Raw genomic sequence first — 23,441 nt, 5'->3', positions numbered from 1 at the left:
ACCTACGTCCTTTGCCCGATAATCTACTGATCGGTCCGCAAATCATCCAAGCACTGATCACTGATTATATTGCCATCAGTGATCATAAGTCAGCTGTCAGGTACGTATACGTCTCGTAAGAATGTTATTGAGGGTCCGCCGTTCAAATGCACAAATTGCAGCTGTCACTATCAACATCGGCACAGGTGTACCTAACTACCCACCTACTTACAAATACTAGTCACACGCTGCTCAGTTACCGAAACGAGCTCACAAGCATACTTCACCACCGGTTGACTCGACGTAAGTGGCGCACCAATTCTGTCGGATAAGACAGAGCCACATTCGCTCGGCTGCTCGGAACATCATAGTTCCATCATAATACGAACGCACTAAGTCGGAGGACAGAGGAGGGGGCGTAGAGGGGGCGTGTCGGTGTCCGGTCGGCCGAAGCGCCGCCCTCAGTGACGCCACACCACCCACATGTGACGTCACGGCACATGTGTGGCGCGCGGGGCACAGGTGTGAGTGCGGCGGCCGCGGCGGGGGCAGACGGACCTGGCCGCGACCGGCGCCCGTAGCTCCCTGGGAGACGCTGCCTGGGTGGGTCTGCTCAGCGCCCCATCGGCGCGGCACAGCCGACAGATCCCGCTCAGAGGGCCGTCTGGCCTGTCCTGTGACTCCGCCCGTGAGTCGCGTCCGGCGCCGGCTGCCTGTCGGAGCTCCCGGCTCCCTCTCGCAGCTCCCGGCTCCCTCTCGCAGCTCCCGGCTCCTCTCCGGTCCTGTCGCTTCCCCAGCGGGCGCCAGTCGGCGTGGATGCGTGTGTCGGGGCTGCTGTGTGTGCTGCTGGCCGGGCTCGGTGGGGCGCCGGCAGCCCGAGCCAGCAGGCACCATCACGAGACGCGGCTGGCGTTTCGTAACGAGTGGACTGTGAAGGTGGATGGCGCGGCCGAGCAGGTGCAACAGGTGGCCGATCAGCTGGGACTGCACAACGCCGGAGCCGTGAGTACTCGCCCGATCCGGCCGAGCCACCGCACGTCCGAAAATCATCCACTAGATTTTCTAGACACCGCTTGGACACTCAGCCGGATGAACTCCCATTCCCGATGCCCCGCATTGGTTCATTATTACATCAGCAACAAATACATCAGCAACTAAAACATTGACCTACCAATAACAGCAAGGCGCATCTACGAGTTCAGCAGACAACCAGCACTGGAAAACATACGCTACTTACTACACACCAACTCTAGCAGATAAAGTGACCGCCAACTTTCTATGTGATCCAAACACCTGGAAATGACCCCTAGGCGTAAAGCGACCAACCGGTCTCTCAAGTTCCATTGACACCGCTGTCCCGCCTTTAGCCCTGGTCAGGGAGTGATTTTGACGGCAGTTTAGCCTGCAGTCCATCCCGAGAGCGCGTCCCACTTGGTCATAAAATCACTTACCGTATTGGCTCTAAGAAAATCTGGCACAGAGCAGTATGCGAATGTCGATGCAAGCAGAAGTCTTTTTTTCAACAATCACATATCTAAGTCGTCTATATGAGCAGCATTTTTTTTAATGAAATAATAACCTTTCTCCAGCCTGATGCAAATGTTTTGCGACAAACGGCTTTGACATTGAAATAGCTAGCTCAGTTTTAGACACTTTTTATTTATTTTACATTGTTGCATCAAGTGCGTTACGATTGTATCGCAGTGACCGTCACGCAGTGTTCAGTCACATATATATATATTATATATTTTACGATGGCGCCCTAAAATAAAAGTATATGAAATAATATGGCATATAAAGGTGGTACATACAATGATGGTGGGTAGCACTAAACAATTTCTTTGAAGGCAAAGGGGGCTGGGCTCATTTAGCTCAATGCCTAGCGATTTAACCCTCGCCCGTAAACGGTGTTTTGCCACCTTCACCCATGCAGGGGGGGGGGGTTGGTGCGCCCCCCTGGCGTTTGAAAACAGAGCGTCGTAGAGCTTAGCGGAAAAGACCAACGGATTGCTCTCAACGAGATCTCGCGAATGGTGGTATATTTTTTGGTCCTAGGTCAACATTTGACCTACTTATGACCGGTCAAAGGTCAAATTTTCGGAAAAATCTGACTTTTTCAGATTTCCGCGCCGATTGCGGCAAAAAGGTTAGAGATATCGACTTGAAACCTTCACTATCGTGATCCTTGATCAATTTTCTATCGTTTGGTGTGTATTTCGATGTCATAACTCTAAAAATGATGCGTTGGGAACATCGGAAGTCTGCAAGGTCATTTGTGCATTGGGTTACGTCAGGCGTGTGACGTCACTGACCTGACCCTGACCCAAAATGAACTACAAGAAACAACCGACGATGCCTGAAATGGATAGCAAATTCGAATTCAGGGCATCAAAATACCCCAAAAAGGCATACAAGTGCAAGAAGTCATTACAGGTCAACCGAGGTCACTGACCTTACCTTGACCTTTAGTAACATTAAAAATGTCAAAGGACATTGTGCCAATGTCAAATCAGCCAGTTGTGATTCTAAAACAATCCATCAGTGTGTCAGGTCAGTCGGCATTTATACCAATGTGAAGCAATCTCCAATTTAGCGTAAATCTGGCCGGAGGTTGTTCCCTTGATGACGTCATAACTCCGTGACCTGACATGACCTTGACAAAAAAATACCAAAAGTTGCGCAAAGGATGCCCCTAAGGGTACTGAAAATTTGAGCAGGCTCTCTGAAACGGTTCGGCGTGTAGCTAAGAAAAACCTCAGGGGGTTGCACCCCCTACATGGGCGAGGGTTAACATGTCATGTACGGATTCAGTGCGATGCCTTGAGAGAGACTTACTGCACTTGAGATTTGGGTACGTTAAATTATATGTCAACAAGTCAATTCATTACAAAAGGCTCCTGAAAGCTTAACTTCTAGCGTAATGGTTCGCGCACAGAAGCGTACATATATTTTGTCAAAAATGATATTCATATAGACGAACTTGGATAAGTGATAAGTGATAATACTTAACTGCTAGCGCAATGATTCACAAAATCGAATGAAGCCAGAGAAGATAGCCCATTTACATTGTTGAGCGATAGTGAAGAGTAACTCAGGACGTATATGTCTTCCGCAAATCCACTAGGAAGAGACTGAAACAAGACATCATCAATCACATTTTAATCTTAGCTGAACTGAGACGTAGCCAAATCTAATCAAGCCAGCTGTATTACATTTTCCACACTACTAGGAGAGCCGAGAGGTGAGATATACCCAGAATGTAGGTTCTACAGAAGCTACATATTCTTTGCGAAGTCGCACTAATATAAACTGAGAGTCATGCTGTATCAATCATAGATAGATGTGAGAGGAATAGGACTACATTCTGTAAATAGTTACCAAACGTACAAATATGACTTGTGACAACGATAACTTTTATATGGATTGATATTGTTGGACAATGCAATACCGGCGGCTATAGCCATTGCATTTCAAATACTTTCGAAAAGCAGCTTGCTTAGTGCATATGCATCACACTTCACATTACGAGTGACGCGGTGCGGCCCATGAAATCCCCGCACGTATTTGTATCACATGATAACGAATTCCGCTGTTGGTTTCACCGGCTGCTTGGTAGGTATGAGACGATTAGTCGCCGCGAAAAAAGGTATGAGCAACTTGATTTCGCTCTAATGAAGGAAAATATGTTGAAAAACAGGTTATACCAGCTGTCAAAGAATAGAAGCTCAAAACGTTTGGAGCTTGACCATCGACATGATAAACTCTTTCCTGCAGTTACGTTTATCAACAAAAGCAAATGTTAAAACTAAGTGGTGAAAATGGGGAGGCATAGGAAAGGGCAAGAAACATACTAATTCAAGTAATATAAATGTGTAAACCAGTGCAGAAACAATCTCAAACCGATCATGCAAACTGCAGCCTCGGAGTCAAAGCGAACGAGGCGGCACGGCAGTGCACCCGACGTCTGCCACTGGAGGTTAGGCTGTACCGCACAGCTCCGGTGTAGCGCGGTACAGTATACCTCCAAGTCGTCCGACGCCGCGCTCGGGAGCGGCGGCACGGCATATGTAATGCGTATTGTGTATTGTGTAACGATCCTCCGCGGCTGATAACATGGCCTAGGTCGGGCTACCTGCCCTTCTGGCTGATCAAGGTCACGACCTGCCCGCGCACACAATCAGGCCCTGGCCACACAGCGCGGGCGACGGGCCGCGGAACCCGACTCCGCTACCGCCCGGCGCCGTCAATCATGGTAAGCAGACACCGGCGTCACAGTCGCACAGGCTGACCGATAAAACACACACACATACAGACGGACAGACATACAGACACGTGTGGTATGGGGTCACCACTCAGCGACTGTGTGTCACAGTTTCACATGTGTCCCGAGCTCCGGTGTTCCGCATTGGTCTGTCTAGGCAAGTAGCGTGAGCGCAAAACAATGCCCGTGGTCCAAGAAAAGCAGGCACAAAAATATACGTGAACATCAAAGTGTAATCCTCAACCGTACCTTATCGCCGATTAAAAGCTAGGTAGATATTCTAAGGCGATTCTCCTGTCATGACTCATGTCTCATGCCATGCCACAGTGCAACTGAACCGATAATACTTATATACAAATTACCAGTGATGATATAGCGTGCTCACTGCTCAGCCAGGAAAATGGAAAAATGCTGCTAGAAATAAGTTTTGATGAAAAAACATTTAAGTTGCATTTGCCTTCTATCACAATCATCTGCCATTCATACGCGTGATCTAGCCTTTCAGTTTCGTATCTGCGGCTTCTGCGCGCTTGCCGCTCGATGCATATTGGCGACCTTCGCTAAGGGAGAGGTGTACTGATTACCGCTTGTGCAGCGCGCCAGCTCTCAAACAAGCCGTGTTTGCGTCTTGAGGGCACGTGTTGACGGTGGGGTGAAATTTAATTTTGATTCTGCTGTGACCGCTCTGATACGTGCAGCGCTATCGCTGCAGCAGCTAAGAATGTCATCCAGCACGTGGGCAAAGGCTGGTGCGATACCCGTGTTCACCGGGGTGAGGATTCGGGCTATTTTTACCCATCTACCCTAAACACTACGGGTGCGCCTCATGATAACGGTGGTTGCACTACAGAATGAAAAGTTTCAGCCACATCAATTGTTATTGAAAATACACTGAGCGCTATTGTGACAAATGATATTTTTTCCCATCAGTAATATTTTGCAATTAAGTGTATCATGTGCTCTTTATTTTATACGAGCATGGGCAAATTAACTAGTTGGATACTTTCCTCCCTGTGCATTTGTTTTAGTCGCCGCGGCTCTCTGATCTCTCCTTTCTTTGGATGACAGCCGTCGCCTTATGTGTCTCTGTTTCAGCTGAAGGGTCTCCGCCACGTATACCGGCTCGTTAAGACCGATCACCCTGAGTCGAGTGCCGAGGCGGCCGACCACATCACCAATGCCCTGTCCGCCCACCCCAAGGTCGGTTCGGAGAGCCCTCGACCCTCAGTGACACTGAGAACACTCGACACACCGTCTGAACGATCAGCTGTTGGTGAAGGGTGTGCGTCTGTGGATAAGCATTGTATGGAGAAACGTATGCCACAAGCTTCTTATATGAAGATACCGGGAGTTCCTAAATAAACAGTCGTATTTAAAAGCTGTATATTATCAGCATGGAAGGCACGACAAAAACGAATCACTTTCTTACATACACAATAGTCGATGCCATTTCACGTGATACCATCTTCTGTTTGCTGTCTTTTCATTTGCGGCCACAGAGGACGTGTTCCAGATGAGCCCCCTCTCGCTCCACACACAGCTCTGCGCGTCGCCGAGCGGACTCCACCGCAGCCCGGCAGATCTCCGGCCGCACTCGGCGCACCGCGGACGACACGGCCCTCTTGAGGTCATCTGTGGTTCTGGGGTTGCTTTTGTAGACCTGTGACTTCAGGTGACCCCAGAGAAAGAAGTCAAGTGGGGTCAGATCCGGAGAGTGCGGGGGCCAGGTCCGCACCTCTCTGCGGGAGATAACCCGCGAACCGAATCGGTTCCGCAGCCATTCTCGAGTCGCAACGGCCGTGTGCGCCGAGGCTCCGTCTTGTTGGAACTATTGTTGGTCCATCAGCTGCCTGTCTCCACCCAGCCGCCTGTTCAGCGCAGTCCAGAACTTGGCTAGGACTTGCCGGTAGCGCTGAGCGTTGACGGTGACAGACTCCCCAGCGTCGTTCTCAAACCAGAAAGGTCCGATTATGCCACTGCTGCTCATTGCACACCAGGCTGTGCACTTCACACTGTGCAGAGGGGCTTCCGCGACCAAATCGGGTGGCTCCGTCGACCAGAATCGAAAATTCTGGGAGTTCACGCGGCCATCCGTATGAAAATGGGCCTCGTCGCTGAACCAGATTCGGTGAAGGAACTCATTGCCCTGCTCGCAATTTCTCAAAAACCAGCCGCTGTAAAGAAGCCGTGACTGTTTGTCGACTTTCGACAGTGCTTGGTGAACGGAGACCTTATACGGGAACAGCTGAACGTCGTTTCTGGCCAAACGGTGAGCGGTGGTTTTGCTACAGCCCAGTTCCTGGCCCAGCCGTCTGAGCGACTTTTGTGGGCTCCTCTGGAGGGCTTCTCGTGCCTTTTGGGCGTTTAGAGGCGTCCTCTTGGTTCTTTTTCGGCCACATTTACCCTTTTTTACGTTCTCCACACTACCTCTTGCCGAAAACTTCTCAACTATACTTAAAATGACGGTTCTTGATGGCACTTGGGTCCTTTTTAAGTGTCGCCGTAGCTTACGTTGTGTTGCAACGATTGACTTTGTCTCAAAATAGAAATGTACTATTTTTGTTTTTATGTCTGTACTATACGGCTGCATGATGGAAAGTGATTGATTTTGGTATGAAATAAAATGGCATTGCACGTGCTATCATCACGTGCAATTTGATTGGTGTGATTTTGTTAGTTGACGCCACTTGAGGCAAAAATAATTCGACTGTTTATTTAGGAACTCCCGGTATTATCGTCAGGAATAACGGATTGTCTTTATGTTAGTGGTAATCTGAATAGGTTTGCATGTTCGAGTATCAGATTTATTTGAATGGGGTTCACATTACATATTGCGAGTAGGAGCGCATGACCTTGTTACATTTATGGTTATTATTCATTCTTTATCATATGCAGTTAACTAAATGTGCGGAGAGTGATGCGTGAGAGACAGATGCGTAGTTCATAAGACTCAAAAGATATTAGTGGAAAAACGCGTACACGGGAATAATGAAAATCAGATGTACCTAAAATAAAAAAATGAGCACAAATTTCCTAAAAAAATGAAATTAGACGAATTCTAAAAGAACAGCAATAGTTTTCATTCCAGTGACGACCTGTCATGGAACAATTACTTCCCTAGGCAAAAGTTTTGCAATTAGTTTAAAGCAATTTTCTATCAACATCAAAAAAGAAGGAAAAACGCCAGAACTTGGCCTGCCATTGTTTAAACGCATCGCTAAACGCCAGCAGCTCTTTTAAGCGAACGGATAAATCAACGGGCAATTAGGCCGTTGCCCTCTCTACCTTTTAAGATTTTCCGGTTCTGACCGATTAACGCGTCTACCCAAGAAACCCCAGTGCGCGGAGCCGGGTCCGGTGCGGGTTAGCCGGACGCCGGTGGTGGGCGGTTCGCGGAGAGACCACCCTCCGTTCCGACTCCGAGGAGCGACGGACGCTGCAGCGGGGCGGCAGCCGCTGCAACCTGACCCCGTCTGACCAGGACGGCCGGTCAGCGGCAGAGCGGCGCAGAAATAGCACCGCAAGAGGACGTGGGAGTGTAGGATCGGAGGTTTCATACATGAGTCGCCTTATTGGCTCTTGGGGAACGCCCGCAGTGGAGTGGATCCAACACCCCGTCAAGTACGACCGACTAAATGTCATCGCTCTTCATGCAACACCAAATGAAAACAATTGACATTGTCTGAGTGGTTAAAATGTCTCAGGACCTCGTTATTTGATGCTGACATGGGGCATAAGTATTTGATTAAACGGTGATTCAAAGGCAATAGCATTATTTTTACATTTGAAGCATCGGCTAAGAGGTCAAATGTCCGACAGAGACATGACTGACACGGACTGGCGAGGTAAATGCTCGTCTCACTTTCATCCCAGTCATGTAAGTAGACACACAGTGAAGTTAAAGTTACAGTACATCCTGCTGGACATGTTTCAGGTGTTGTGGGTGGAGCAGCAGTTCAGCAAGCAGCGCTCGAAGCGAGCACAGCCCGTCGACTATAACGATCCCAGCTGGAGTGCCGAGTGGTACATCGTGAGTAAACGAGCTCATAATTCATATTGTATTTGTATTTACATTTAAGAGCGATCCACATACAAAGTGCGTGGCGATTACCCTGTCAGCACCGTGCTAACTGACTCCAGTCTGACCAACTCGTTTGTGAAATTGTATTTATAACTACGCTGGTCATTGTCATTTTATTGATCTATACGATACTAAAGTCGGTGAATCAAAGTGGCATTTGGTGACGATTATAAGGTAAAAGGTGTTATATGCGAGGATGTATTTTTTTTTTACATGGTGTGGGCATGAATTATCTTATGGTTGGATGATTTACCCATAGGTATACATTAGGCCGGGACATCACGCTTCCTAAATAGACAGCAGGGGACCGTATAGGCACCATATATAGGTGACTGAGCGTCCCAGGCCTGACGCGTGGCAGGCGCCAGCAGTGGACACTATCAGTATTCAGTATCGTCCACGTCCCACCACTGTGTCTGGGTCCGCCAGAGACAGAAACCAGTCGCCATGGTCGCCTCTCTCTCTCTCTCTCTCTCTCTCTCTCTCTCTCTCTCTCTCTCTCTCTCTCTCTCTCTCTCTCTCTCTCTCGCACTCTCTCTCTCTTTCTCTTTCCCTCTATCTCTCGCTGTTTGTCTCCCTCCCTCCCTCTCTCTCTCTTTTTCTCTCTCAATGTCTGTCTGTCTGTCTGTCTGTCTGTCTGTCGTCTCTCTCTCTCTCTCTCTCTCTCTCTCTCTCTCTCTCTCTCTCTCTCTCTCTCTCTCTCTTTCTCTGTGTGTCTTTGTATGGATGTGCCCCCGTGGTTGACCTCGGCTAACCACGCCTAATCTCTGCGCCCGCGGCAGAGTCGCCGAAACACTCGGCCGAGGAGCGTCGGCTCTCAGGCGGCCCACAACACCATGAACGTGCTGGAGGTGATGGAACAGGGCGTCACGGGACGCGGCGTGGGCGTCGTCATCATCGACGACGGAGTCGAGCACAACCACACGGACATCGCACACGCCTACGTGAGTTACGCGGAAGGCGGATAGCTTCGATCACCGAGTGGAAACAGCAAGCTCTGTTATTCGATATGACAGAAACGAGACTGCCGAAGCGAGGGTTTGTAGAGTCTGGATTGGCACGGGAAGCGATGCGTGACGATTAGATATGAAGTTGATAATTTAATTCTTTGTGAATGGGAGATCTCTCGTGAGTGTTGTCTGTGGGCTGTGCGTGGGTCATAATCATAAGGTCATCTGCGCTCGCGTTATACTACTAAACTACTAAACTTTGCTTGCATCTGAAAGAAAAGGCACCCATCATTTTGATCTACCTGTCATATGTCATCCGCCAGGACCCGAGTCTCAGCTATGATATCGTGGACGGCGACCGGGACCCTTCGCCACGCTACGACGATACAGACACGAACGCACACGGCACAAAGTGCGCCGGAATTGTCTCAATGCAGCCGAACAACGACTTCTGCGGCGTCGGCATGGCAACGGGCGCACGACTCGGTGGTGAGTGGCGACGAGGTGTGAAAACCAAGATAACCTAACGAGAGCCGGACAGACAAGAACGGAACTGACTGCAGGAAAAAATAAGCCACCCGATAGGCTAAAAGACAACTTTTTGTCCCAATCAGTGATGGATGTGGGAGGCCAGATCAGTTACATTTCCGATAGGATTTAGCAGAAAGGCGACAACTGAAACACAGAGGGGTGAATTGTCACATAAAAAGAAGCCAGTTCCTGTGTGACCAGTGGTCACATGAGACGTTTAGTTTACTGCTTTGCCTGAAAATAGCAAAATGTATTGCTCTCCCCCTAGCCTCTCTCTATGACAGACCTCCCACCTCACTCTCTGCACATTTCTCTCCAGTCGCCCCTCACATCTCGTTCCCCCTCGGCAGCGGTGCGTCTACTGGACGGTGTCATCACAGACCGGACCGAGGGCGAGGCGTTCAGCGCCGCCTGCCTGGGAGCCGACGTCATCTCCGTCTCCTGGGGACCCACCGACAGCGGCTACGTGGCCGACATGCCCGGGAGGCTACTCCAGGACGCCATCGAGACCTGCATCGAAGAGGTGAGCGGGTTGGAGTCCAACCTGACTCGAACGAACGTCTAGAAAAACTGGAAACGGATACATGGACGAGCATTTTGCCCATAACACAGAAAAGACGATAGGTTACGAGAGGAAATCACACATGCCCATTGCCCACCGAAATCGATTGTGTATGCTTGTAACATGTCATGTTATACGACTATGAGCAATATCAATCGAGGAAAGCACTCTTGTCACATAATCACGCTGCCTATACCACGTATCATTTCCACAACTCTCATGCCGATCATCGCCATCTTCCATTCGACAGGGCCGCCAGGGTCGCGGAGTGATCCTGGTTTGGGCGAGCGGTAACGGAGGCGGTGCCGCCGACGACAACTGCGCGTGTGACGGCTACGCGTCCAGCCCGTTCACCCTGTCCGTGGGCAGTGTGGATCAGGAGGGCCGCATGCCCTGGTATGGAGAGATCTGCTCGTCGACTCTGGCGGTTACCTACACGGTCGGCCATCCCAACAACGTGGTGAGAGCGCAGGGCGAGACGCCGACAAAAGCAGATAGAGCAGCAGTGGTCGAAGATGATTCTGGTGATTTCTTGTAGAGCTCGATCCCCGACGTATTCCACCAACTAGCCGTGTTGTTGAATTGGAGTCACTTATTGTCATCGAAAGGCTTGGATCGATTAATTGGGCTTATAGAGGGATCAGGGATGTCCGAAGTGGACACCATTTTCATTTTCTTCACCAAGCAATACGACGCCAAAACAAGACGCTAATATGTAAGCTCTTAGAACACTGTCAGATACTTCTTTCCGTATCCAACACACGGATTACAGTATCTTTCTTTGTTTCGCTCTGGTCTCGTTCATTCATACACTACCAGATAACCGAACTCTTATCTGCACGATCTGCACGCACTGCCGCCAGATCACGACTGCCATGCACGACCGATGTACGAGTGGTTTCTCTGGGACGTCCGCCTCTGCGCCGATGGCAGCCAGCATGGTGGCCCTGATGCTGGAGGTGAAGTGAGTGCCAAAGTCACCCTGCTGTATGTACATACCTACTTCCGCCGTCCTTAGGTACAGTTTGAGCCGGTAGAGCTTGAATGGGCGCAGCAGACAGGGGGAGAGGGGCAGGGAATGTATCAGACAGCTTCCTACCGAGAATATTGGAGCGCGTTTCGCAAAGTTGATGGAAACTTCAAACACTTTAATTGAATGCAAACTTCTATGCGGCAATAGCGAATGACAGGCCATTGTTTTTTACTAATCAAAATAAAGCAAACATTACGCCAAAACAGAGCCCTTTTTAAGCCCGCGTCTCGGGAACACTATAGCGCAGAAGTTTGGCAGTGCATAAGCCCTGTCAATGCCGCAAGCACTAACAAATCAAACATCTTTATAAGCAAGATGCTAGACAGCCACGCTGCAATAACGTCTACCTACACATATCCTCTCACATATACCCACTATTTCTCACGCTAGGGTTACGTGTGACAGGCGGGACCCGTCCATCTTTCCCCCAGTCCGCAGCTGACCTGGCGGGACGTTCAGCACCTGGTCGTCTACACCTCTCGGCCCGAACCCGTACTCAGAGCCAACAGCCAGTGGGTGTCAAACGCTATCGGTCTGCGCTACAGCACCAGGTGAGCCCGCCCGCTCTCAGCACGATTTTCACAGAAAATACGCTGCTAGAGGTTGTCAATAGTTTTTTCTTTTTCTATATTGAATGCAGATAAGTCGAGACCAAGCGTCATCGCACATATGATCCTTGATAGGTTAGTCTGATCGATTTATCGTGCCCTTCAATCCGTGCCCTCTGGGGTGAGGTCAGTGATCCGTCTGTGCCCTTGGGGGCCGGCGAGGCCAGCAGTGACCCGCATTTTTTACCCGTACTCCGCAGGGTGGGTTTTGGCCTGATGGATGCGGCGGCTCTGGTGGCCGGGGCCAGGACGTGGAACTCTTCCCAGTCGGCCAGCGCCATCAGACGCTTCTGTCAGGCCCCAGGGGAGCAGAGGTGAGACACTTTTCAACACCCCACCTAACGTAGCTTTGAGTTGTTTTTCACCGAGCTAGTAGACATTTTTAGGCACGATCCCATCATAAAGTAATTAAAAAATGGGTTATAATTACGAATAAATGCGCCAGGATGCAAAGATGTAACAAGGGTCAATCGAATGTTCCAACATCTTCGAAATTCACACTTTGAAATTATTATCACCAACCCTCCCTCCCTCCCTCCCCTCTCTCTCTCTCTCTCTCTCTCTCTCTCTCTCTCTCTCTCTCTCTCTCTCTCTCTCTCTCTCTCTCCCCACAGCGCTGAGTGGCGCCGTCTGGGCTCGCGGGGCCCCGTGACGGTGACGCTCTCTGCCCGCTGTGACGGGCCGTATCAAATCCGTCACCTAGAGCACGTCGAACTGGTGTTCAGTCTCAACTACACCCGACGTGGGGCGCTCCGAATGCGACTCACCTCGCCACAGGGTACGGCTACTTATAGTCTACATGTGTGTGTTAATTGTGAGGTGCTCATATATCGTTAATTTATGTGTGACGTTTATGTAGCGGTGCGGCAGTCACGAGCGGTGGCCGGAGAGTTTAACTTGCTCATTCATATTTCGATTTCGGAAATGACTTCGACTTTCAATGGGTTATTCCGTCGACGACTCTGTGAGATAAAATAAATGAATTCAAGACAATGAAAACATTGCCTTGGATTACGATTGTCCAGATTAACATCAAACTCACGATTCCTGATGCATATAAATTACAAAGTTTCAGTAACAAGTACGTCAGTGAGTACAGTTGGTACGGTCAACAACTACAATCCCACTCTAATACTCGATACCCGGCAGGCACTACCGTGACCATACTGAGGCCTCGGCGCAAGGACGACTCAGCTGACGGCTTTGACGGCTTCAAGCTGATGTCGGTCGCTACCTGTGGCGAAAACCCCGACGGCAAATGGATGCTCGAGGTTCGCGACGATGTAAGTACTCCTGACATCTCTCAGCTGAGCGCGGCACTGGGCTGAGCTGATTTGAGAGTCAGTAGACTGGAAATGGGCGGATGTTTGAGATAAGGGGCCCTGCAACGCCTCAGAATGGAATGAAATAGTAAATAATGACAGAAGGTGGACATTTTCATTCAGAGCTTTTCATTCACGAATTGAATAGTCAATATAAATACCACTGCAGAATTATTAACCCGCGCCCCAGTGGCGGTCTCAGCCAACTTCGCCCTAGTCGGGGGGGGGGGGGGGCATATGTTACCACCCACCTCTAACTCAAAAACTAAGAGGGCTAGAAAGACGCGGTAAAAAGCACTCGATAGCTCTCAATGCGTACGTTTGAAAGTATTTCGGTCATTTTTCACCTTAGAGCAATATTGGGGTCACCAGAGGTCATCAAAGGTCAAAATTTGCCAATTCTCATTATATTTTTCATAAAATATGCCGCTATCTCACAAACTATGGTAGCTAGAAAAACGCATAGAAAAGCAATCGATAGCTTTTGAACTCTTCTTTTGAAAAGGTCAAATCAATATTGACCTCAGGTCAACGGTTTAGCCTCCAGAGGGCAAAAACTCCGAAAATAGCTGTTTTTACGAAAAGTGTTTTTCGACAATAACTTTCGACTACAAAACGCCACGACATTTCTATTGCCAGAATCGTGTTCCTCTTGCCGAGACGCGTCGAATGAACTATAATTTGACCTTGAAAGGTCAACTTGAAAATTTGACCTCAGGTCAAGGTCATGGCCTTACCGGAAAAGGTCATGTTGCATATCAGTCGATGCGTCTCAACAAGACAAACACAATGAGACCATCCCCAGCGTTCTATCTCTTTCCAATCGCGAGTTATTGGCAAAAAAACTGTTTGTAGCCTCAAGTGACCTCGGATGACCTTTCTAGAGGCTATCAGCAAAAATGACACCTTGGTCATCACGAGTGGACTAAACCATTGTGATTCTGAAATATTTGGACTGTTCCGATGCGTACACACGGATCTAGAGGCATTTTCATTTTTCCCCATTGACTTGTAATGGAAAGGTCACGCCACTGACCTGACCTTAGGTCACGGATATAAAAAATCCGAGATATACAAATTGTAGGCGCCCATAACAGCATGCAATCCACCAAGTTTAAAACCTTTCTGACAAACACTGCAGGCTGGGCATGATTGCAAACTTTTTTTTTAGGCTTGGTCAGTTAACTTAACCTGGTGACCTGACCTGACATGACCTGGGGTCAAAAAATTCACACATTGTCCAAAATTGATGTACCAAAAGCTACTCCAAGTGGCGCGGCGCTACGCGCCGCGGTTTTTTATTCACACGCAAAAAACGCGACAGGGTGGTAACATATGCCCCCCCCCCCCACTGGGGCGAAGGTTAACTCGCCTCAAAGATAGCAGCTACTCATGTCGTTATTATAAATTCTTCAGCCACTGACCGGCCTCTGTGTGCCACAGACGTTTGAGGACAACTACGGTGAGCTGCAGAAGCTGAAGTTGATACTGTGGGGGACAGCGGTGCCCGTGCATAAGATGACAGCCCTGCCGCCCGAGGAAACGACGGAGGACGACGACGTCATGGTAGGTGCATCGCCTTCGTCCCAGCTCGAGCAGTGATGCTTCTATAGCGATAAAGGCGGAATGAATGAATGAATCTCTACATACGGTTATAGTATAAGATATCGTTTCGTTTTAAAACAAAATGTTTCCACATTCAAAATGTCTTCGCTTCTGTACTAATGATTTGGACTTTTAACCGCAGATGGAGTCGTCTGGAGAGACCGACTCTGAAGAGGCCGAAAAATCCGAGGACGATCCGACTCCGGAGCAACAGACTCTCAACGACTCAATCACCAGCCTAACAAAGAGCAGCGACGAGGCGATCACGAACTCTGACCTCCTGATAAGACCAGAGGACGAGCCTCATCTCAACATCGGACGACATACAGAGATCGGTGCCGAATCGCCACCTCTGGGGGTCGGACGCTTCACCGAGCTCGTGGAGGACAGCCCCGTCGAGACCGTCGACCGACTGGCAGATGTTGAGGAAGGTTCTAGAGACGGCAGTGGAGAGTATATGGAGTACAATCTAGAAAGCGATGTTGATCCAATGATGGAGAACGAGAGGATACCGTTTAGGATGGCATTGAGCGGGTTTGGGAAGACGGGAAGACGGTACGGCGGAGAAAAGATCGGAAGGTTTGCCGACTACGGATCGGCCTGGCTCGGGGACGGAGAGACTCGCCGATCGCAGCTGGAGATCATTTCCCAGAGGTTACAGAGAGATGGCCGAAAGCACACCGACACAGCGCTGCTTGACAGGTAGGGTGAAGTCGTATAAGAGTACGCACTTAGTGGATTTCTTGCTCTCATTTGTTTAATATTTGAAGGAAAGAAATCGCAAATAGGGAATATTAAAGTTCATTGAATTAGCCAGCAACCCATGGGGCAACGATCCTTCAGCGTAAATGGAAGTGGTCTAAAACTGACATTTTATGAACCGTTGCACTTGCGTACTCTTACCATATGGGGTGTGTAAGAGTACGCACGCCAGGCGGGTGGAGTACGCAAGCATCTGAACACACACCTATGCAGCTTGCACTGTCCAAATGCTTAACTTCAAACTCAGAAGGCATTTAAACTAATTCTAGTATCCAAAAAGAAAAACATAAAATAAATCTTTCAAGTCTATAAATCAGGAAATAATCATGTCGTGTGTTTCTTAAAAAAATGCACAATCAAAAAGGAGAATATCTCGTATTTGGAAGAATTTCGGGTACGCATCTACATCACAGTGCTCCATTGATGATATACCTACAAAACAAACGTCATTGAGCGATAGATTAATAATTCTATATTTCTGTATATTCGATTTAATGTATAATTCTGCGTACTCTTACCCTCCTGAACAGTGCGTCCTCTTACCGTACATGCAATTCGCGCACAAAACAACCCCGAAACGTTGTGCAAAACTTCGCAAACAGAATATTGCACTGTACAGTATTTCCCCAGATAACCTCACAAGTTTCCCACAACAATCACGGAAATGTACCTTATCTCAACTGCCAAGTATCAAAATTATTGTACCATATCATAATAATATCATAACGCTCGAAAATAATATTCATCGCCTTAAACTCAACAGCGTCGCCGCTCAACGCCCACGTTCCGTTGGTGACATGCACGCACTGGCGGATTCATGTCACTTCATGAACTCGACAAACCCGCGTTGCTAAGCAACCGAAACAGCTGATGCGTACTCTTATCGCCCGCGTACTCTTACCCGCCCTTACCCTACCTACGGAAGGTGGCGGACATGAGTGTGTGTGTGGGGGGGGGGGGGGGATGGTGGACATGACTGGGTGGGAAGGGGGTGGGATGGCGGACATGGCTGATCTTTGCGCGGGGGAGGGGTGGAGCAGACAGTGTCTTGAGTGAATAATATTGTTGTAGTTTGCATGTTCGGCGGCTTATTTGGCGTAGTGGGATTCGTAAGCACGTATAAGTGCTCTCTAGATACACTGCTGATATAGCTCGGTAAATAAATGACTTCCTTCAAAGCTTGCAGCGAACCAACGCATTTAGTCGCACAGCGACAAAGTAACTAAAAGAGTGCATCAATCCATGAAATATCCAGCATAAGCATCCACAAAATATTCTGACATTTTCCGCCCGTATAACTAACAGCCGTCGCCTGTCCTCAGGTTCGGCGCCGGCCAGCGACTCCAGGAGGCGGTGTACCGTCGAGCCAGGCGTCTGGATCGTCGATGGTGGCAGTGACACAGCTGTGATGACGTCCGCTGACGTGAGCCGCCGCGTGACGCCACGTCAGATGATAACGCCAGCCGCGCGGCAGGGCGGAGCCATATACATGACGTGGCCACAGCGTCACAATGTATTTATTCAATGAGTGTGATGAATTATTTTAATTGTATAATTACATGAACAGAGACCATACAATTTGTAAGACTTTTTAACAACCGGAGGCAATGTATGTTCGTTGTTTTTTGGCGAAAATGTGTCAAAGGCGAGGCATTAAAAAAAGAAGCCACGTTACGTTATTTCTGACAATGCAAAAAACAGAAATACAGACATTAAGTCACACTTGCACTGGTGTGATAATGATAAAACAAAAGAAAAGGGAACGAGTAGGTACCTTATTTCCACACATGCAACTATATTGTCATTTGTTCTTCATATTAAAATTGCTATAAATATGAAAATACACGGTAACTATAGTTCGTTGTTATTTCAAGTTCGACCCTCACTGTAAACATCTTTTTGAACACAACACAAGAATTGCTAGCTGAATTAACGGTCGTCAAGTTAGATGTAAGTGAATCCTAATCTATAATCTAAGATTCGGAATCAGGTGAGCCCCTACGATTTGGACCGAACTTGGTCAGTGGATAGTACGTAACGTCCTGATTACGATGCACCCAAAATCTAAGCTCGGCCCGCCATATTTACGAAGTTACGGATGTTTGAATTTCAAGGTCATTCGGGAGAGCCCCTACGATTTCCGTAAAAATTTGTGTACAGATACTCTAGATGAACCTCATTACGAATATCACAAAATTTAAGCTCGGCCCGCCATATTTACGAAGTTACGGAGGTTTGAATTTTAAGGTCATTTGGGCGAGCCCCTACGATTTCCGTCAAAATTGGTGTACGGATACTCTAGATGCTCCTCATTACAAATATCATAAAAGTTAAGCTCGGCCCGCCGTATTTTTGAAGTTACGGAGTGACAAAGTTACGGAATTTCAAGGTCATTGGGAGAGCCCCTCCGATTTTCGTCAAAATTTGTATGCGGACACATTATATGCTCCTCATTACGAATATCGTAAAAGCTAAGCTCGGCCCGCACTATTTCAAAAGTTACTGAGGTTTGAAACTCACTGAAATTCAAACATCTGTAACTTTTGAAATAGTGCGGGCCGAGCTTAATTTTTATGATATTCGTAATGAGGAGCATGTAATGTGTCCGCATACAAATTTTGACGAAAATCGGAGGGGCTCTCCCAATGACCTTGAAATTCCGTAACTTTGTCACTCCGTTACTTCAAAAATACGGCGGGCCGAGCTTAACTTTTATGATATTTGTAATGAGGAGCATCTAGAGTATCCGTACACCAATTTTGACGGAAATCGTAGGGGCTCGCCCAAATGACCTTGAAATTCAAACCTCCGTAACTTCGTAAATATGGCGGGCCGAGCTTAAATTTTGTGATATTCGTAATGAGGTTCATTTAGAGTATCTGTACACAAATTATTACGGAAATCGTAGGGGCTCTCCCGAATGACCTTGAAATTCAAACATCCGTAACTTCGTAAATATGGCGGGCCGAGCTTAGATTTTGGGTGCATCGTAATCAGGACGTTACGTACTATCCACTGACCAAGTTTGGTCCAAATCGTAGGGGCTCACCTGATTCCGAATCTTAGATTATAGATTAGGATTCACTTACATCTAGCTTGACGACCGTGCTGAATTACTGAGAAAAGTAGTTAGCGCACAGCATATTAGAAATATCGACCAGTAAAACGCTTTTTGGGGCGACTAACGGAGCGAGCGAGAGGGTGAGCCTTGCACGTGCAAAATTTCGAGGGGGTACCTCCAACTGACTTGTGCACGGCACCCTACTAACCGGTCGCTAGCGATATGCCAAATTTGAGCACAATCGGCCCAGCCGTTCTCGAGATCTGGAAGCGGCACCCTGCACGTGCGCACGTGCCAAATGGGTCTCAACTGACTTGTGCACGGCACCCTACTAAACGGTCCCTAACTGTGTACCAAATTTGAGCGCAATCGGTCGAGCCGTTCTCGAGATCTGGAAACGACCCCTGCACGTGCGCACGCGCAGCAGCACCCCAACTCTGGCACATGGATATGCAGTGCCTAGTGGGTGCCTTCCTACATGCCAATTGCCAACTTTCAGCGCAATCGGCCAAGTAGTTACCGAGATATTGCAACAATTACAAAACTGACACCTCTTCGTTTTGCACGTGGCACGTGCATAAGGGGTCACCCGCATGCATCAGAAATAGTCCAATACTAAATAGAAGGAATGAAGCTACCCTACAAAAATTACCGCATGTAAATCGGTCAAGTGGTTGCTGAGATATAAGCCTCGCAAAAGCGTCCGCACGGCCGGCCGGCCGCTCATACTCAGAAATTTCCGTTAGAAAGACTCCGCTCGCTTCGCTCGCTCCGTAACCAAAATGATAATTAAAATTTAAATCTTTTTGTATTTTAGACGTTTCGACAACAATGTGACATCGTCAGTAAATGAGACAAAATATACCAAAAGTCACAAATCACATTTTAAAATAACAACAGCATTAAAGGGACTATCCCACCTTCTAAAATGTTGTTAAAATCAGTTAAATTGTGCCCGACTTTATAGATTGGATGACCAGGCACACGGTTCTGGCATTTATTTTTCATTAAACATCTTAGGCTTCCCATATTCCAAACACAAACTTTCAAATATGTGACGTCACAGCCCAAAATTACCTCCTTCCCCAGGCCACATTACTGTCATAAAGCTGATTCTTTTTACTCTGTAGGCACCACAACAAAGTTCAGACCAAGTTTTAAGCGATTTTTCAACGAACAAACCCATTTAAATCAGAATGACTAAACGAGGTGACGTCACACTAACGGTCGCTCCATGTTGAAGATAGGACCTTGTACAAGGCCCATTTTCAAATGAAGGGAACGAATTTCTTCAACACCAAGAGGCCGCGGGGGTTGCAACCTAGATAGATAGTGGTTTCTGAACCTCGCCGCAAACTTGGCTATCTCAACTCAAACCCCATGTTAAAGGTGGGATAGTCCCTTTAATAAATCACTCATGGTAATGACATTTCGATATTTCACATTCGTTCCCCACAATCGTGCTCCATGTCAGCAAGGATAATCTGGCTGTCGCTACTGCCATCGAATAAAATCCCCCTCTTGTGTTTAGTGTGTTCTTGGTCTTGATGTGTGCAGCCTCTAGTGCCCTCCTGATATCAGGAGGGTACTAGAGGCTTTCAGGGAGAAGCGGATGTTGCCGGGGAGCTCATCAAACCTAAATTCGACGCAGAAACTGCAGGGGATTCCCCTACAAGAGCTTGAAAGCTGGTAAGTGGTAACCTTTTATCAGCCTCCGGCAGCTGACGGAGCGACGAAAATCGGTATGGGCAAATATTTTTGGAGATACAGCAAAGGGTGTGGTTTCCAACCATCCGAATCAGTTGTCAAAGCATGCATATTTGTCTAGTGTACACACAAACACCAAAACCTTAGATTTTTGGCCGGCTCTTATATGCTTTATTGGCATGGGAAATGTGTCAACGAACTTTTGAGACACCCTGTATTGGCCATCAGATTTTATAAATATATATAACAATACTGAACAATAGTTGCTCATATTTGAACCGAGAGTCACACTAATCGTGGTTAAAAAAGGGGCTTCTCGCTAGGCTACATAGCGCTAATAAACTCCGTTCTGACCGTGTCATAGTTGGAATGCATCAACACGAACGTTCGTGCACATCCCTATTCAATGGCCGATGGAAAATGAGCCGATTCTGAAGCATTCCATGAAATAATTTCAGATGTGTCACAGTTGATGACTTTTCAGCTACCACTTCGCTAAGCATGGGGTGGGATTCACGTGCACGCCTTCCGGCCAGCAAAACTTCTTGATTTGCCATCATATAGAGTACGTATGTGAGTCTGTCACAACCAATTGTCGTGAAACGACCATAAACCAACAGCTAACGGATCAGGATGGACTCATTAACACTGGCCGTCTCAATTTCTGCGCTAGTAGGAAGAGCTGCTCATACGCTCCATAGATGTCGCTAGTAGTCGGCGCCTGAATGTATACTGTACCGCATAACTTGAGTGAGTAAACGCGGTAGTTCCCTTTACGTGGCTCGCGCAGCGGCGTTTTTTTTTCGTACTTGCATTCGACCGTATACATGTATGTTTAGGAGTCCAGAAAGCTGTCATTGTTCTTGAGTGGTTCAATATTTACTGCTTAAAATAAATCAACAACTTAAAACTGTAATTTAATCTCATCGATTGCGGGATACCGAAGACAACAGCTGCTCAAATCTCCAACTATGCCGCATCGTTTAAAACCGCACACCATGACATTCAGGTTTAGGTAAAATTTTGTTAAACTAGTGACCTCGCAGTATGAATAAAACCCTACCGAAGGTTGTTGAGTAGGTGTTTGCTGTTTTATTACCCACAATCACACCGGCTACTTTTTAGTACACCCGTCCCTCAGTCACCGTTGCATGTCGATGCTCCCGGCGCAGTACGGCGTAAACTCACCTCTAAGTGGTTAATGGTCTGGCTGCTTGTCGGAGCGGGGAGCCGGTGCTCGCCACTCCTGTGTTCTGTCCGCTCCCCACTAATGCATTCCTGAAAAACGGTGGAGGGACGCTATCATCTAACCGCGCGTGATGAGTACATGATTGATTCTTCTTATCTGAGCCGGTTTCTGTCAAATCAATCATCGATTAGAGCCGGTGTGAGATGGTTTAACCTTTAATCTTCTCAGTGTAACTGTATTGGTTACAGGTGTATTACCATGGGCTGCATAACAAAGCGTAAGTGACACCCCGGTGAAAATGAGTCGAACCGTAAAATGGCCAAAATACCCAGTCCGCATCACAACACATCGCCAATGTGGTGCTCGGAGGAGCGGACGACGCATCCCGTTGTCTCGGGCGTCATTATGTCGAGTCGTGGTTCAGTCGGTGGGCTTTTCAAACGGAGAAGCATAGCAATATCAAACCGTGCAAGTTGAACGGTGCTCAATAGGACCAGGAAAGTCATCCAATATAAAACTGGCAGCACCAGAGCAGAGTCCGTTGGATTCTGCATGCACATATATGTAGGTAAGTGCCATCCGGGACATCACAAGGACATAGTGTATACCTACCTGATACATTGGGGTCACTCATGGGGCCTCATTAGATACAGGAGCCAGTTCGACGGTACATCGGCGATAGTTGATACAAGGATGCATATTGCATATTCCATTGGGTCGCAGGGTCCGAAAATGATGAGGTATAAGCTATTATAAGATCCAACACGCTGACTGAAATTTACTTTGATAAGCTTTTTTTCTGATAAGCCTAATGTAGGTACTCTGATTAGCTTATTTATTTACTGATAAGCTTGTGATCCGTGGGTGTGATGATTTATACCAAGCTGTCACTTACTTTCAAATATAGGTAGTACCTGTCACTCGTATTCATGTTACAGCTCAATATCATGTCTTCTCCCCTCTGTATTCGAGACCAATTATTTTGATCATTTGCCACACTTCCTTGCCCTTAGGGTCATGGTCTATTTGTTTGTATTTTTTGTAGGGTTAGGCCCTTTCGTTCAGTTTAAGCAGACCTTCGCGGAGCCGGGAGCCGGGAACATTATGGGAATTAGGGGGAGACATTGGTCAAGGGGGCACCCTGGTTTACCGACGGGGCTGTGCTCGCCACGTGGACCTGCACCCCGCCAACAGTCACTTCACCGTATACGTGAGCATCCCCTGAGGAGCGACTCACGTTGGGTAAAGGTGACCGTCCAGCCCGGAATAGGGTGCTTGAGGCGCAGCGAAGGATTTGATAGTTCCGAGGATAGACAAAAGGGAACGGTGACGAACAGTCTGAGTCGAGTCACCTCACCAGTCACCGAGTAAGGAACCAGAAGCATGCCTCTCTAGGCTCTAGCTAGTTACCGATTGAACTTGAGCGGCTGGCTGGATGGCCTGTCCCACCGGGCACCGGTCACCGGACCCAAGGCCGTGTATAGGACCAGGGTCCAGGGCCCAGTTCATATAGAGCCCATCTGCTAACGCTGGAAGGAAAGGCGCAAACCGAAAAATGGGTTCATGTAGCCACCCTGCACACCTGACCAACGTTAGCAAAAGTGTAGACTGTACTTGTAGAATGTTTTAGGCAGGGTATATAGGTTTTCGAGGTATAAAGGTTTTAGGGGATTTGAGCAAACGATGAGGTGGCGACACCTATACTTACGCGTGGAACTATGCTTAGTTATAGATGACGCTAGACTACGACCAAGTCTCCAAATTAGAGCATTCAGCGTAAATTGGCTTCA

At 47.9% G+C, this 23,441-nt stretch overlaps 1 protein-coding gene across 3 annotated transcripts; it reads left to right on the top strand.

Annotated features, from left to right (window-relative positions):
• The first annotated feature begins 477 nt into the window (after nucleotides 1–477).
• Nucleotides 478–17,267, top strand: LOC122377870 (neuroendocrine convertase 1-like). 3 transcript variants are annotated; one of them, XM_043358385.1, is made up of 15 exons: nucleotides 478–981; nucleotides 5,336–5,440; nucleotides 8,175–8,270; nucleotides 9,104–9,265; nucleotides 9,595–9,760; nucleotides 10,153–10,325; nucleotides 10,615–10,824; nucleotides 11,228–11,328; nucleotides 11,829–11,948; nucleotides 12,206–12,319; nucleotides 12,620–12,783; nucleotides 13,155–13,288; nucleotides 14,771–14,893; nucleotides 15,075–15,634; nucleotides 17,017–17,267. In XM_043358385.1, the coding sequence occupies exons 1-15, from the start codon at nucleotides 796–798 to the stop codon at nucleotides 17,090–17,092; spliced, it is 2,490 nt and encodes an 829-aa protein (XP_043214320.1). In that variant the 5' UTR covers nucleotides 478–795; the 3' UTR covers nucleotides 17,093–17,267. The 3 variants fall into 3 exon arrangements, with proteins under 3 accessions (XP_043214320.1, XP_043214321.1, XP_043214322.1); XM_043358386.1 differs by lacking the exon at nucleotides 8,175–8,270 and having other exon boundaries at nucleotides 529–981; XM_043358387.1 differs by lacking the exons at nucleotides 478–981; nucleotides 5,336–5,440; nucleotides 8,175–8,270 and adding an exon at nucleotides 8,445–8,495.
• The last annotated feature ends 6,174 nt before the right edge of the window (nucleotides 17,268–23,441 follow it).

The sequence above is a fragment of the Amphibalanus amphitrite genome, unplaced genomic scaffold, assembly GCF_019059575.1.
Source record: "Amphibalanus amphitrite isolate SeventyFive unplaced genomic scaffold, NRLGWU_Aamphi_draft 000052F_arrow, whole genome shotgun sequence".
Classification (NCBI taxonomy): domain Eukaryota; kingdom Metazoa; phylum Arthropoda; class Thecostraca; order Balanomorpha; family Balanidae; genus Amphibalanus; species Amphibalanus amphitrite.
This window is presented reverse-complemented; position numbering and strand designations above follow the sequence as displayed.